The sequence below is a fragment of the Protopterus annectens genome, chromosome 2.part2 (genome assembly GCF_019279795.1).
Source record: "Protopterus annectens isolate FY-2018-M chromosome 2.part2, PAN1.0, whole genome shotgun sequence".
NCBI classification, from domain to species: domain Eukaryota; kingdom Metazoa; phylum Chordata; order Ceratodontiformes; family Protopteridae; genus Protopterus; species Protopterus annectens.
Genome location: NC_056730.1, coordinates 1,112,630,403 through 1,112,646,424, shown reverse-complemented (window position 1 = coordinate 1,112,646,424; position 16,022 = coordinate 1,112,630,403). Strand labels below are relative to the sequence as shown.

The following is a 16,022-nucleotide window of genomic DNA, read 5'->3' as shown; positions in this document are numbered from 1 at the left end:
CTCATCACAAAAGGTTTCTCATCCAGGAAAAAAGAGGTCATCGTTCCCCTCTACTCATCACTCATTAGACCCATTATAGAGTACAACGCCCCTTTTGGTATGTACCTCAGAAGACATCTACAACAACTAGAAAGGCTGCAGAAATACCTCACAAAGAGGATTACTGGGCTCAAACAGATGCCCTACGCAGACCATCTCAAAAAACTCCAGCTTTACTCTGTCGCATATCACCTATGCAGAGGCGATCTCTGCCTAACATACAAAGCCATGTCAAAGCCAGACCCGTTGGACATGCTCCACTTAAAGAAATCCCAATCCCTCTGAGCTACATGCTCTAGGGACCTAAACCTTGCCACCACAATAAACAGAATATGCTGGAGGGATAGATTCCTGTCCCAGAGACTTCCCATACTCTGGAACAAACTACCTATCTATATCAAACAAAGCTCCTCATTAGCACTCTTCAAGAAAAATCTTGATGATTGGATGGGAGATAGGAAATTCACCCCGGGGATCACGTCTGTGGCTCTGCTCAACACGGGCACAGGAAAATCATTTTCTTGGTTGGCGAAAGCCAGGGTGCCTTTTTGGCTAGGCTTATATAGGCCCTAGGGCCAATAGCCTAGTACATACCTATGAACCAGTTAATGCCCATAAATATTAAGGCATCTGCAAAAGGGCATGGGTTTCCATTAAAGGAGGTTTGAGGTATCACACAGTGAAAACTCTATCTTGGTTGGGTTTTTCTTGTAGTTTTTACTGAATGGTTTGTCGGTATGACTTTTTGAGTCTTTAGTTTACTTTGTCTAAGAGAGGGCATAATCAAACAAGCACTATATTCCTGGTGACAGATCACATCTGTGAACCAGAAAAGGGAACAGAAGGTTCAAGTGAGAAATTCAGAGATTCCAACTTGTTTGTTACTACCAGTATCAGATGTATGTGCGGAAACTACCATTTAGGAAATAATACCCGGTAACTTATAAAACATGGCATATACCTTCCAGCTGTCCAGATTTTCAGAGAATGTCCAGATTTTTTACTCATATTTTTGATTTGTTCCTCATAAAATTTGTGGTTTTATAGCAAATCATTGAGCATTGAAGTCACTATATAGTGACAGATGTTTGAATTTCAGACTTCATATTCAGGACATGTATACTAACACAAAACCTTTTATTCAGCAACATTCTAATTTATAAGAAGAATATTTAAAATCTGTTCATATTTTTAGGCCTTTGCCCCCCCCCCCCTCATTATTTTTGGCTTTGTCCAGATTTCTTGTGCTAAGAAGTTGAGGTATGCAAGGTGGCTCTTTGATACCTCCGGAGTTATTTATGTCACCCACAGCTAGGCAATTTCTTTCAGAAAGGCATACTTTAAACACTTTAGAGACAATGTTAGATAACAGTGCAACCCTTTCTCATTAATAACAAGAACATTCTGCTTTCGTTGAGGGCCTCGGAATCTACACAGGCCTTCCTAGTTAGAAGAGTTTATGAGATACTTAATGTTTTATTAGATATTAATGCGGCACCATTAACCACATGCCTCTGTTTGTTAACATTTCCTGTACTAAAATTATATTTGAACAGAGAGATTTCAGCAGAAGAAAGCAGATGTAGTAGATTTTGTGTGTGCTTCTGTAATGCAGTTTCATCATGCCACATGTATGAAATCGCATTAACTCGGTGATGCAGTTACGTATCACAACTTGCCCACACAAGCTCATTTACCTTTTCATTCCTGTTTTATTTCAGTTGTTGTTGTGTGTTCTGCTTCTCAGAATGTTGCTGCTGCTTTTCCATGGAGACTGGATATTTTGTTAATGCTTTTAAACAACAAGTAAAGTCATTTTATTTTGTCACTATTAATATAGGGAGTACTAACTAAGAAAGAATAAAAATATCAACAATCCTACAGGTATAAAAAAAACAACATAATCACAACATGACCTAAAATATAAAAATGTATGTTAGTGAGGAAAGGCTGTTAATAAATTAAGCAATGTTTTTGAAAGTAAAATGGTATACAAATTAAAAGCTTCAGGTATATAACAGAAACAATATTTTGGGCATTGATGCTGGGCGTAGGCTTCACTTTGTGTGTTTGTTTGCATATGTAGATGTGTGTGTCTACAAACATGTGAGCTCGTGAGTGAGTGAGTGAGTTTGTGTTGCAATATACTCAACGGTGTTTGTGTGTCTGTGTGTGTGTGTGTGTGTGTGTGTGTGTGTGTGTGTGTGTGTGTGTGTGTGTGTGTGTGTGTGTGTGTGCATGGACATGGATGTCACTAAGAAATAGTCTTTATTGGTTATTCAGGAACCATTTTTATTAGAATATATTACGATCAATCATTAAAAGTAAAGCTTATAACTCAACATTGCTTGGAGTGTTATATTACTGCTCTTTATTCCAAAGCAATTTGATTCTAGTTTAAATATGGATACTATGACTATGACCTGGATAAGAAAGACTTAATTTCTGTACAAACTACATTTTTGTATTTCAGGCCCTACCCCTGATTCTGTCACTGATAAGATCTTTCAGATCAGTAAAACTCTGGAGGAGTACACCATATGTCCTGATCTACGGATAGACCTGTCTAGGCTGGGCAGACAGGTGTTTGATTTGGAGAACAAGTTCAAGCCATTCAGAGGTAGGTTACTTTCATAACTTTATGCATTTGTTGCAATATACTAAAGGTGTGTGTGTGTGTGTGTGTGTGTGTGTGTGTGTGTGTGTGTGTGTGTGTGTGTGTGTGTGTGAGTGTGTGTGCCCATGTGTGCGTATGTACCTTTATTGCACATATGTATTTCTGTGAGTTTGTGTTTGTGTTTCTGCCTGTCTTTTTGTCTTTGCTATGTTGTTTGTGTATTTATGAATATCCATTGTTTTAAATGCTAAGATATATTTCTATGTCCCCTGAATGACTGGTTTGATATTCTACAGCAAGTAATATTGAACAATGGAGTCCATTTTATATATGGTATAGTATGTTTGGATAATCCATACGTGATAAATGGGTTATATTTTGAAGGCAGGGCTGTGATTCCCATGGACTCCACTTAAATAATCTGAGTAAACTACTTAGCTAACCACAGCGAACCTTTGGGTTCATCCTTGCAGGCAGGGGAATGGCTAACTGATTTGAAGCCAAGCATATCTCTAGAAGAAGGAACTGAAAGAACATAAAAGGCAGTTGAGAATGGAGTGCTGGAAACTTCATACAGAGACAGGTCCCCTTTTGCATGCATGAGTCACATGTTGTGCTTGTGTTGGAGACAGGTTCACTGAATATGCTGTGAGACTGTGACTGGTGCAGTGAACACTGATGCATGATCTGTGCTCTAAGGAAAAACTTGTTATGAGATGCAAATTGGTTGATAACAAGGCTCCCATGCGAAACATTATTAGATTATGCTCTTCAGTATGAGGGGGGAAAATTTGGGCATTGGTTAGCGTAGATGAGGAGTGTGTGTGTGTGTGTGTGTGTGTGTGTGTGTGTGTGTGTGTGTGTGTGTGTGTGTGTGTGTGTGTGTGTGTGTGTGTGTGTCTATGTACCTTTATTGCACATGTGTATTTCTGTGTGTTTGTGTTTCTGTCTGTCTTTTTGTCTTTGCTATGTATTGTTTGTATATTTATGAATATCCATTGTTTTAAATGCTAAGATATATTTCTGTGTCCCCTGAATGACTGGTTTAGTATTCTACAGCAAGTAATATTGAACAATGGAGTCCATTTTATATATGGTATAGTATGTTTGGATAATCCATACGTGATAAATGGGTTATATTCTGAAGGCAGGGCTGTGATTCCCATGGACTCCACTTATAATCTGAGTAAACTACTTAGCTAACCACAGTGAACATTTGGGGGTCATCCTTGCAGGCAAGGGAATGTGTATATATATATATATATATATATATATATATATATATATATACACGCACACACACACACGTATATATATATATATATATATATATATATATATATATATATATATTTGTACATATATAAGCATTGTTTAATGCTGTTTGTAATTCAGTTGTCCCCACTCTGTGCCTAAATGGTTCAGCTCTTCTAGATAATATTACATTTAACTAAACATAATTATTTTTCTACTTAAAAATGAGCTCCGGTTACTGTTAGGAGTGTGTGGTAGATTTATGTACTTCTAGCAATTATTTAGTTATTTATTTATTTTTGTTCTAGTACAGCTGACAAACACATGCCTAAAAAATTGAAGATTGTCATTAATTAAACAGGTGCATAAAATGGATGGGAAACTGGCTAACTGATTTGAAGCCAAGCATATCTCTAGAAGAAGGAACTGCCAAAACATAAAAGGCAGTCGAGAATGGAGTGCTGTAAAGTTCATACAGAGACAGGTCTCCTTTTGCATGCATGAGTCACATATTGTGCTTGTGTTGCAGACAGGTTTACTGAATATGCTGTGAGACTGTGACTGGTGCAGTAAACACTGATGCATGATCTGTGTTCTAGGGAAAAACTTGCTATGAGATGCAAGTTGGATGATAACAAGGCTCCCATGGGAAACATTATAAGATTATGCTCTTTAGTATGAGGGGGGGAAATCTGGGTATTGGTTAGTGTAGATGAGGAATCAGATATGGGATTTCTAATCTGCCCTAAGCTGGATCATGATATGCAGTAATAAATGGCAACAGCAAATGTTAGTCGCATTCTGGGTGCATAGTCTTGGGGGTTAACTCCAAAGATCATTCTAGCATGTGAACACTGGTATGACATAGATGGTATACTGAACCTAGCTCTTGTGGCTGTAAGTAAGTTTAAACATTAGGCTGGTATAAGAAACCAGTGAACAGTTATCAAAATGCTACAAGGACTGAGGCTTCTGGTGACCAAAGTGATACTTAAGCAGTTGGACATGTATACAGCAGGGGCAGAAGAAAAGGGAAGGATATAATCTGGATGGACTGCATTGTCAAGGGGAAGTGAAAAGGGTGCACCCAGTGAGAAAATAACAATAGAGAAAAGATGGTCATGGATGCTAAGTGTAGGGGACTCTTTTCAAAGAAAGATACTATCTGTTAAGGTCAGGTTCTTCAAATCATAATTCATCATGCCTGACTTGTTAAGTTTCTTGAAGATGCAATGACTTTGAAGTTGGTTATAATAACGTGCAAATTCAGGGGGTACCCTGCCTGAATTAAGGGGGTTTAATGAATTTGTTCATTTCAAAAATACTTTGTGGGTATATATGATCCTGTCTGTAAAAGTAAACCCTTATTTCTTTGTTTATTCAATTTTGGCAAAATGCAGTTTCATCTAACAATGCTTCATGACGTGATACTTAATGAAGGGTGATTTGATGACTATAATTCGCTTGCCTTTGTGAAGCTCACTAACCACAAACCCATGGTTGTGTATCCATATCAAACTTTTTAAGGAAGTTAATGACCAACTTTACCTGATTGCAAGAGAGTTATTAGTCCACAGCCTTGAAAGTGAAATGTAACTTGTCTGTAGCAACCCCTCTCTCATGATTTATTTCTGTTATTGATATATTCTTACTGTTAAGTTTCCTAATTTAGTGTTTGCTCCCTGAGTGATGTGTTTCAGGCTAATTTCAAATATAGCTGAGTAAGATATAACTTACAAACTAGGTAGAGATCACCTTATAAGAAACATGACAGTTTCGAAAGTCTTTCCACATTTCATATCTTCCAACTCTATGATTTTTCTAGTGAGGAATCATTGTACCTTTTCAGATTCTTTCACGTGGCATCATCAAAAAAATAGAAACACAGCACTGTCTTCCATAATGAATGTGCAATATACTGTGGTGCAGTGATCATCTGGATGTTAGTAGACATGCCATTAGAATTAGCTGCGCTACAAAATATGCTTTCCTTACTTTCCTAGATACATCATTGTCAAAGTTTAAACTGCTGAACAAAATAAACACAGCTTTCCCCAAGAATTAATGGTGTTCTGCTAAAATAAGCCAAGACATTGTTTAAAAACATCCAGGAACCACTGACACATGGCAATATGTGATGAATAAACAAGCAAATACAGCATAGGTAGGTAAGCACTTTTGTGATAAAAAAAATTGCTTCATCAGAACATACAACACTGACCACAGAACCAACATATTTAAATTAAAACTGAACAATCACATTTAGACTTGACCATTCAGAAATATATTATACAATAAAACTGTGTGGCACAGTGGTGCATCGGATAACATTGTCACCTCACAGCAAAAGGTTTTCCTGTTCGATTCTCGGCTGGGGTGCCTTCTGTGCAGAGTCTGCAAGTCCTCCCTGCATTCACATGGGTTTCCTCCAGGTACTCCAGTTTCTTCCCACATTCCAAAGACATGCACCTGGAGCATTTCTCCCCGGGCCTCCGCTGAAAGTAGGCTCTGTCCTAGTTGGACATTCCCGGCCAACAAATGTTAAATAAATAAATAAATAAAAAACAATCATCACTAAGACTCCACATCCAATCAGTAGGATAGTAAAATAGTGCACACTCCCCATTCCAAACAAAAAGGCTTTTGCTAGAAGTCCTGCCTACATAGGTGAGACAACAAATGATGTATTGTATTTCATTAGATCAACCAATCAAATTAAGTTACGGTACGCCCACTTTAAACAAAATACTCATACTGAAGAGCTTAGAGTAAATACGAATCCTAAGGGATAAAAACATTTACATAAAACTACTGTCACCAAAGGCCCTATTTAAAAAAGTGTGAGATTTAAGAATAGATTTCAGCGGAATCTTACCATTTAGATCTAGCCCCCTATCCATATGGAGTTTAATAATCCATCTTAACTCTAGTTTCTCCATACTATTTTTAAAACCTGCCCATAGATCTTTTTCAAGCTTTTCTATAGCTAAAAGTCTAAACTCATGAGAAGAGCCACACTCATTTACATGCTTGGCTAAAGCATTAGTTTCATGACGAGTGCGGATCTTGTATAAATGTCCCCTAATCCTCTCTAAAAACATTCTAATTGTTTTGCCCACATAGAACGATCTACAGATCACATAGTGAGCTAGTTTTATTACCTCCCTAGTCTTGCAATCTGCTGACACATTAAACCTATAGTGGGTATTAGTGTCAGGATGGAAAAAAGACCTGCTCATATCTATATAAATACAAAAACTACATTTCTGACAGATCCTAGTACTTACGTGATCATTTGTAATGCTTTGAACAGTCTTTTTATGTCTGTAACAAACCAATCTTTTCTTGGACTTTCTATTCTTAAATCTAAATTGTGTTTTGTGCCCCACTACCTGTTTGAGCTTATCATTGGTCATTAAAATGGGCCAATGTTTTGTAAAAACTTCAATAATCAGTTTAACCGCAGTCATATAAAACAGAGAAAAAGGAATATTTTCACTGGATGTTCTATTAGGAGCTAGGCTTAAATTTGTTGGTGCAGAAAAATAGGGTTTAGCACTACTTTTCGTAACCCTGCCAAATTTTTATGGGCTTGCGCAATCTCAGTGTGTGTGTGTGTGTGTGTGTGTGTGTGTGTGTGTGTGTGTGTAGCCCCTTTCTAAAAATTCTGATTGGAGACATTCCAAATCTCTCTTAAAATCAACATCACATTTATTTAACCTAGAAACATGCATGTCTTACCCTTCAAGACATTGTCAAAGACATGCTGTTGGTGTACATACTTCTTCTGTGTCTTGCTTCTACAAAATTTCCTCTAAAGTCCAGTAGTAAAGGACAAATCAGGTAACCTATTATCCAAAAACTCAATGGTGTCAAATGAATAATTCATAGTGAATTTTAAAAACAACTTATTGGTGTGTACATAATCCACAAATCCCTTCAGTCAGACCATTCCATATCAAATAAATATTGCCTATAAAATGACAATAGAACTTGATGCTAGACTCAAAGCAGTTGGAACTGAGCACATAAGTGCTTTTCCATTGAGCCAGGACCATGTTGGTGTAGCTATTGGCACAAAAAGTGCCCATAGCTACGGCAGTTCTTTGTAAATAATAAGTCTGATTAAAGAGAAAAATGTTAGTCTCAAGGACAATTTCTATAAATAGACAAATCAAATCAATCTGCCTAATGTCTAGCTGACTGTATGTGGTCAAAAGCCTCCTTAACATTTCTATCCCCTCCAGTTAGGAATAACAGTTAATAATTATGCCACATCAAGTGCTACCGTCAGACATTGGGGTGATAGCTCATCGCTGGCCACAAAAGAAAACAATTTTCTTAAAAACTGCTTAGAGTCTTTAAGAACAGTATGGTACTGATCAAGGGCCAACCTTAGTTCTTTGTCCACATAAATAGAGAACAGCATTGTTAGCCATCCTTTCCCAGAAACAATTGGTCTAAAGTGTGGACATTTAGGGTACTTGCGAATTTTAGGGAGACCCTGAAAAACTGGCACTAATGGATAATCAACTGTTAAAAAATTAGAGTTCTAATATAATGACACAAATAAAATGCAAACATTTTGTCTAATGTAATGACCTGACTCAACAAACAATCCTGAGTTATTCTAGACACAAAATAGATCATACTCTCTACTTGAGGGAAGTCAACTACCTCATAGGCTGATCTATCTAATTACATCATAAAAGGCATGGTCTGACATAACTATAGAACTCCCCCCTTATCAGCTGACTTAATTATAGTGTCTGTATCATTTGCAACTGAGTGAGGGCTGAACGCCCCTCTTGGATGAGATTATTGAATGTTGAAGTACATTTATTAGAATCCAAAATTTTAAGCAGATCATTTTTGCATAGCTTACCAAATACCTCAAATAATGGATGCATATGAGGCATATACATACTTGTTTTTTTTAAATACATCACCATTCATATTCTCACCTCACATGGTTTTCAACATCACATTTCTCATAAATAATTTCAAGTCAATGATAGTGTAAACTAGATCGGCCCTCTCTGCAGGAATAGAGGATAAAACTTTACTCAGCACTGAAATCTGGGCATCAGTCAAGGTCTTTTCAGAAATATTCCAAACTGTAGACTTCAGATGGATTGCCAGATCCGCTTGATTGTCTTAGGTTGACCAGATTCCAAGGTCTCTTTCCTTCTCTTTCTGCCCCTGCTCGATGAATGATCCTTCTCCCTGTGAGGTCCCTGATGTATAGGTAAAGGAAGAGATGGAAAAACCTGGTTGACTGTGTTTGTCAGTACTTTCCTTCTGACATTGTTTGAAACCACTGTAGATGGTACTTTTACATATACATTGGTTGAGAGATTAGCAGTAGCAGTAGATGGAAATAGCTCTCTGGAATTAGAGGCTTGAGTAGGTCTAACTGCAGAAGTGCCCACAACATGATTTCATTTATCTATGGTGACACTATCTCTCGCTCCCTTTGGCTATGAGAAAACCCACCCATTCTTAACATCACTGGCATCTCTCCTCAACTTTTTCCTTTTTTGGGCCAACAGCTGTGTTTCATAGAGAGCAACACCATCAAGCATCTCGTTGAGATAGACCTCATACATTTCTGAAGGAGCAGTTGTACTGAGGAAAGCCTGTTGCTGTTTGACATCCTCTAAAAGTTTTGATTCAACAGGTTTAAAGAAGACTATCAAGAGCTTAACATAATTAAAGCTTACCTCCAGATTGTGCTGTCACCACTTGGCAAGTAGTTCTGGATAGCGTATACCATATGTGGGCATCATTAGAACTCTTAACCTTCTTAACACTACTTTAAAATGAAAGCAGGCTTCCAACGCAAATGCTGTAACTGAAGCTAAGTCTGGGGAAAATATCAAAGGCAAGAAACAAACCAAATAAATGAAAAACCTGGCAGGAAGGGTCCCAAGGAACACCAAACACAAAAATGTTGACTAAAAGCAAACTTTAATGCTGAATAAATCCAATAAATCCAATAAAATCGATGTATAAATCCAGTAAAATTGATGACCGATTTTTACTGGATTTATTCATCGATTTTATTGGATTTGTTGGATTTATTCAGCATTAAAGTTTGCTTTTATTCAACATTTTTGTGTTTGGTGTTCCTTGGGACCCTTCCTGACAGTTTTTTCATTTATTCTCTAAGTCTCTCATACGTATTCTAAAACCACCCATATCTTTATTCTGCTCATTAAACCAATCTCCAGCCGATGAATCTATATGAATAAACAAGGGATTATTGTCCAAAGTAACAAACTTAGTAAAATGGTCCACATTCTTCACCACAATGGACAGTCCTGGATTAAAATCCAGTTTGATATTGGTGTTAATACCTTTCTCCATGCTACAAGGGGGACAACCAGATAGTAAACAATATAAACAGAGCTTCCCCCAAGAATTAACGGTGTTCTGGTAAAAGAAGCCAACAAATTGTTTAAAAAAGTCCAGGAACCACCAACACATGGCAAGATAAAATCACAATAATACTTTAATAAACACCCAATGAATAATCAAACAAATACAGCATAGGTAGGTAAGTGCTTTTATAATAATAATAAAAAAAACTTCATCAGACCATACAAGATTGACCAGCGAAACAGCAAATTTAAATTAAAAACTGAACATTTAGGCCTGACTAATTCAAAATACATTATACAACAAAAAACAGTTATCACTAAGACTCAACATCCAATCAGTAGGATAGTAAAATAGTGCACACCTCCATTCAAAACAAAAAAGCTTACACTAGAAGTACTGCCTATATAAGTGAGATGACAAATCATGCATTCTATTTCATTAGACCAACCAATCAAATTAAGGTATGGCACACCCACCTAAAACAAAATACTCACATTGAAGAGCTTAGAGTAAATGCAAACTTTAAGGGACAAAAAAAGTTAACATAAAACTACTGTCACCAAAGACACTATTTAAATGAAGTGCGAGATTTAAAAAAAAGTATAAACTGTTGCCTACTGCTTCTAGGACTTTAATGTTATTTTTTTTTTTTTTTTGTGGTTTGACAACTTACTTTAAAATCATAATAGGAGTCCTGCTTTTAAGGAAACACACTTTGTCAAGTATGTTTATCAAATGAGAGTTCTATCAAAGTGTATTTTCATGTTCAACTTTTTATTCAAGTTTTCAGTATGCACACATTATTATCCATTGAAAAATAAAAGCAAAAGTGAACAATAAAAAAAATGAAAATAAAAATTAAATGGAATGGAAAATGAAAGGAATAATCCCATGTTTCTCCCCAACCTTGATCATTGTGCTGCTGTGGGTATGAATCAGGAAAGATGACTGAAATAAGTTGCAATTTTCTGCAGTTTTTAGTGTCTCCACAATATTTTACAGATTTCGCCTGTTTGAATCCAGTAGTGCATCATCCAAGTAACAACTTGGTCACGCACACATCATCAAAAAAAGGTTGTTATATGATTCGAAGGATATAACTTTGTTGGAGTCCATTAGGCTCTGGTAAACACATTAAGATTGCCCTATTTGCAATCACACACATGCACACAAACACACACACACGCACACACACACACGCACACGCACACGCACACAAGCGCATATATATATATATATATATATATATATATATATATATATATGTGTATAAAAATTTGTATATAATATCTATTGATATTTATCTATTTATTTATCTGTATGCATATATGGTTTTGCTGGTAAGTGGTCAAATGTTTGTTTTATCGACCAGAAATAAATTGGGTACAATTGATCAAAAAGCAGCTTATCATGTGTATCTACTTTTTTCTTCTGTGTGAGATTGTGGTTTCAGTCGTGATTGGAGAATTTGACCTTTCCCACTGCAGTGTGTGAAAACACAACAGAGTCCAATGTGGTACAGAGTATCGACACACTGTTATAGATAAGGGACCATAATATGCTGAAAAGCTTTATAAAATTCCAAAAGAGTTTTGGCCAGCCCTGGTGGCTTATTTGGTTTCAGTTCATTCTGAAGGTACAACCTAAAAATTCATTTCATGTAATTCTGAGGTGTAACTTCCAAAGTATGTCTTTTAAACCATGGGCCAGATTCAATAACGCGTACACTAAGTGTGCACTTAAGTGTATACAATAGATATTCAAGAATATCCCCATCCCATTTTTGTGCTTTCTAGTCTTTCTAGTCACTCAGAAGTGTACATGTAATCTGCACTTTGTGGTAACCTTTTATGAATGCCTGGTGAAATTTAAAGCTGCAAGAAAATCATTAGAAAAACTAAAATTAGGAGGAAGAAGGTGTGAGTTCTGCCTGTTTTGTCTGTTCAGTCGGAGTGGTGTACACTTAGGTGTGTGCTTTTTATAACTGTGTAGCGTATAAGGATTCCAACAAAGAATGCATTGCAGTTTATATTATTTCCAGGGAGTTCAGATTTGTATTTTCTCATGTTATTGTAATTGTGTATGATTGTTTAAAGACTATTTCATTTTTAATCTGTTCCATTAGCAAATGTCATGTGTCTGTATTATAGCTGCATATTTACCAAGTTAAAGGTGTTAAACTGACAATGGCAAAGGCTAATGCATTACAAAAAATAGCCTAAAGAAACATTTGCACAGCAGCTATATTTACCACAAAAATATATGTATGTTAAGCATTTTGCATTGTATATGGTATGTAAAACGGTACTTTATAAGGCTGTCTGTGACATAATACATTTCAGATGCATATGACCTTATGATATGCATTTATGAATAACAGCTGTTATTTTCATTTGATAAATTATATCCATTAGGCTATGACCTTTGCATGATGAAGTATACATATTAAAGTGTTCTCTCTCTACTGAATCCACTCTTCCTCTCATGACATCCACAGCTATATGCTAAAATACGAAGCTAAGCTGCCCACGCATCCTGCCAACCTTCCCAATTTTCTTGAATTCCTTTCATAGGTATCCCATACAACTGCCAAAGGTTTTTCAGTAGAACAGTGGTACTTTGTGTATTGATATATAACAGACTTTTCTACTGAGTGTGAACAATTCAGCCATTGTAACTGTCAGTTATACTCAGTTTCTGTATACTAAACTACTACCTTTTTTACCTTCCATGATTTACCCCATTTCTTAACTACAAAGTATCACTGGAACTCTCACTCATCCTGAAGGTCACTGAAAATATAACATCTCTGGAAAAAATAAGTAACAACAATCAAGACCTTCCGTTGATGTTCTCTCTAAGGCCAATAACACTGCATCAATGGGCCCAGACAATATCCCAGGATGCCTTCTAAATAGCTTGAAACATTACCTATCAGTTCCTCTGGAATTGCTATTTAACTGTAGACTACAAACAGGCTTCGTGCCTCATGAATGGAGAACAGCAACATTCATCCCTCTGCACAAAGTTGGGCCATCTATAGACCTGGAAACTACAGATCCATAAATCTCACTAGTCTCCTATGTAAAGCCATGGAAAGAATGATCATGTATATGATCACTAATGACATAGGAAATCTCCAAACACTGGAACCAACCCAATTTGGTTTCATCAAGGGCAGGTCATGGCTACTCAACCTGTTGGACTTCTTTGAGAAGGTCACCAAAACAATGATTGAAGGCAAAATGGTTCACACTGCTTACCTTGACCTGGCCAATACATTTGACACAATTCCCTACACGGGCATTGTTGACAAAGTTAGGAAGTTAGGTACAAACCCTTATGTCACCTGGTGGATAGCCAGCTGGCTCACTGACAGGACCCAGGAAGTTAGAATTGGGAGTCCACCTCTACAAAGAGGCCAGTCACAAGTGGAGTTCCTCAGGGATCGGTCCTGTGACTGCTCATTTTTGGCATGTATTTCTCTGAAGTCAAGGCCAATGTCAATGGCCTTTGGCTGACTACAGTTGCAGATAATTGCAAATTAGGAGCTGTCATTGAATCACCCACTGACACATGTTCTCCAGCAAAGGCTGTCATAGACAAAGAACTGGTGCCAGTGCCATGGACTAAAGCTAAATGCCAAGAAATGTATAATAGTATCCTTGGTGAAGTCATCCACCCCTGGTAACTATCATATTGACAACACACCCCTAAGAGTTGACCCAGTAGTCAGGGACTTGGGGATACACACATAGAATGTAATCTAGCCTTTGGCCATCATGTATCTACAGTAGTGAGGAAATCATTCTATGTTGTACATCTAGGTCCAAGGAAGTTATTGGTCCACTGTACTCGGCATTCATCAGACCTATCAATGACTATCATGCCCCCATCAATGAATATCATGCCCCCTTTGGTATGTACCTAACCAGGCATATCCAACAACTGGAACATCCAAAGAGGTTCCTCACTAAAAGAGTACAGGGTGTAAGTAACATGTCCTATTCTGATCACCTCACGGCCCTATCCCTGTAGTCTGGCTCCTACAGACTGTTGAGGGGAGATCTATGCTTTGCAATCAAGGCGTTGTCAGGCCCTACTCTAATGTATGTCCTGGATATCTGCAAAACAAACAGCACCAAAATTACTCATTCTAAATATTTAAACCTTGCCTGTGATGTAAATATGACCTGCTGGAGAGACAGGTATGTATCTGAGAGACTATCCCTTCTGTGAAACAGGCATCCATGTGAAGCAGAGTTCCTCCCTAACCCAATTCAAGTGTAACTTGGACAATTGGATGGAGAACAGGAAATTCATCTCTGTTTTGGCACCTTTGTCTCTAATTGACACAGGGAGCCTGTAAATGGTTCATTTCCCAGGCTTGTAAATGTAAATGTTTCACCTCCGAAGCTCCTGCTTACCCTTAGCAAGGGTACCAGAACTTGTCAGAGATTTGGGATGCATGGCTAGGCTTAAAAAAGGCCCTTGTGGTCATTAACCTCGTGAACACCTATTAACCTATGAACCTATAAGACTGCATAAAAGTATACTTGATATATTTATATGGTTACAATAATCTACAAGAGTGTCTACTGCAGTGCTTAATTCAGCTTGTTTAGTAATGTGCAGACTACTAGAAGATTCTAACCTCTACATTAATACCTTTCACCCTCCAAGATATTTTGTTAAAACCATCCCCAGTGTAGTCACTGTGCAATGTCCCCATCTGTGCATGACTAGCACAGGGATTATATGACAGACTGAACAAAGTTATCCCGCTACTTAATTCATCCTGCATTCAGTTGTAAAAATACAGTTTCATTCCACCTCTTTTTAGATTTCAAAAGTCCCACATACACCCATAACAATTTTAAATCCATCTTTGTCTCTTTGTAAACACAGCTTCAAAGTCTGCAGAATGTTCTTCTCCTTACCTGCATTAATCTGTAGATTTCTAATTGTTTCTGGAGCTGAAAGTTCCGAACTGGGGATTTCATTCCACTCCTTTCTGCCTTTCCTATGCTCTGGCTCCATGCCACTCTCCAACCCTACCCCCAATTCCTAACCACTGCCACTGCATCTACCTTTATACTCATCTAGAATAACCCAAAACACCTTTTAGCCAATCACCCTCCAGTAAAACCCTAACTACCCATTTAAACCATATTACACCTCATATCTCCTCATTAATCTCTAGAGCTTTCACTGCTATCCATATTATCAAAATCCATACCACTAATACCTTCTACCCAGTTCTAAGCATACACCAAATCCTTCACCACCACCATCCCTGCACTACTACTTACCAACTACAATCTGTCCTTACAAATATACTTCATAGCTAAAAAATAGACTACTAGAATGCTTCAACTACTACATTCTCATTCAAAAATGCCTTAGTCATATGTTTATAAGTTGTACTCCACACCAAGTATTTCCATTAATATGGAGTACCTGCCATGTGTCATGCTACATTCTAGAACACAACTTTCTTAAGTGACCACCATATCTATTCTTATCCTGGTCACACAGACTACAACCTTAGACTCCCACATACATATTCCTAGTTTCCCTCTCACAAACTCTCAAACACATCAGTCCTTTACAATATCACATTTCCAATGATATCTCCTGAACACTTTCTAACACATAAAGTCCACTATTGCATCACAATCCATCCACCAACATACACTACAAAAGCCTATTTCTGCATACATCTCAA

General features: G+C 37.3%; 1 protein-coding gene across 1 annotated transcript in view; it reads left to right on the top strand.

Moving 5' to 3' along the window:
* The window catches only part of PGM5 (phosphoglucomutase 5), a 1,541,798-nt gene that overhangs the window by 402,574 nt on the left and 1,123,202 nt on the right, over nucleotides 1–16,022 (top strand). Inside the window, exon 3 of the mRNA XM_044064330.1 lies at nucleotides 2,513–2,659. Within this exon, the coding sequence (XP_043920265.1) occupies nucleotides 2,513–2,659 (147 nt within the window). The remainder of the gene's footprint in view (nucleotides 1–2,512; nucleotides 2,660–16,022) is intronic.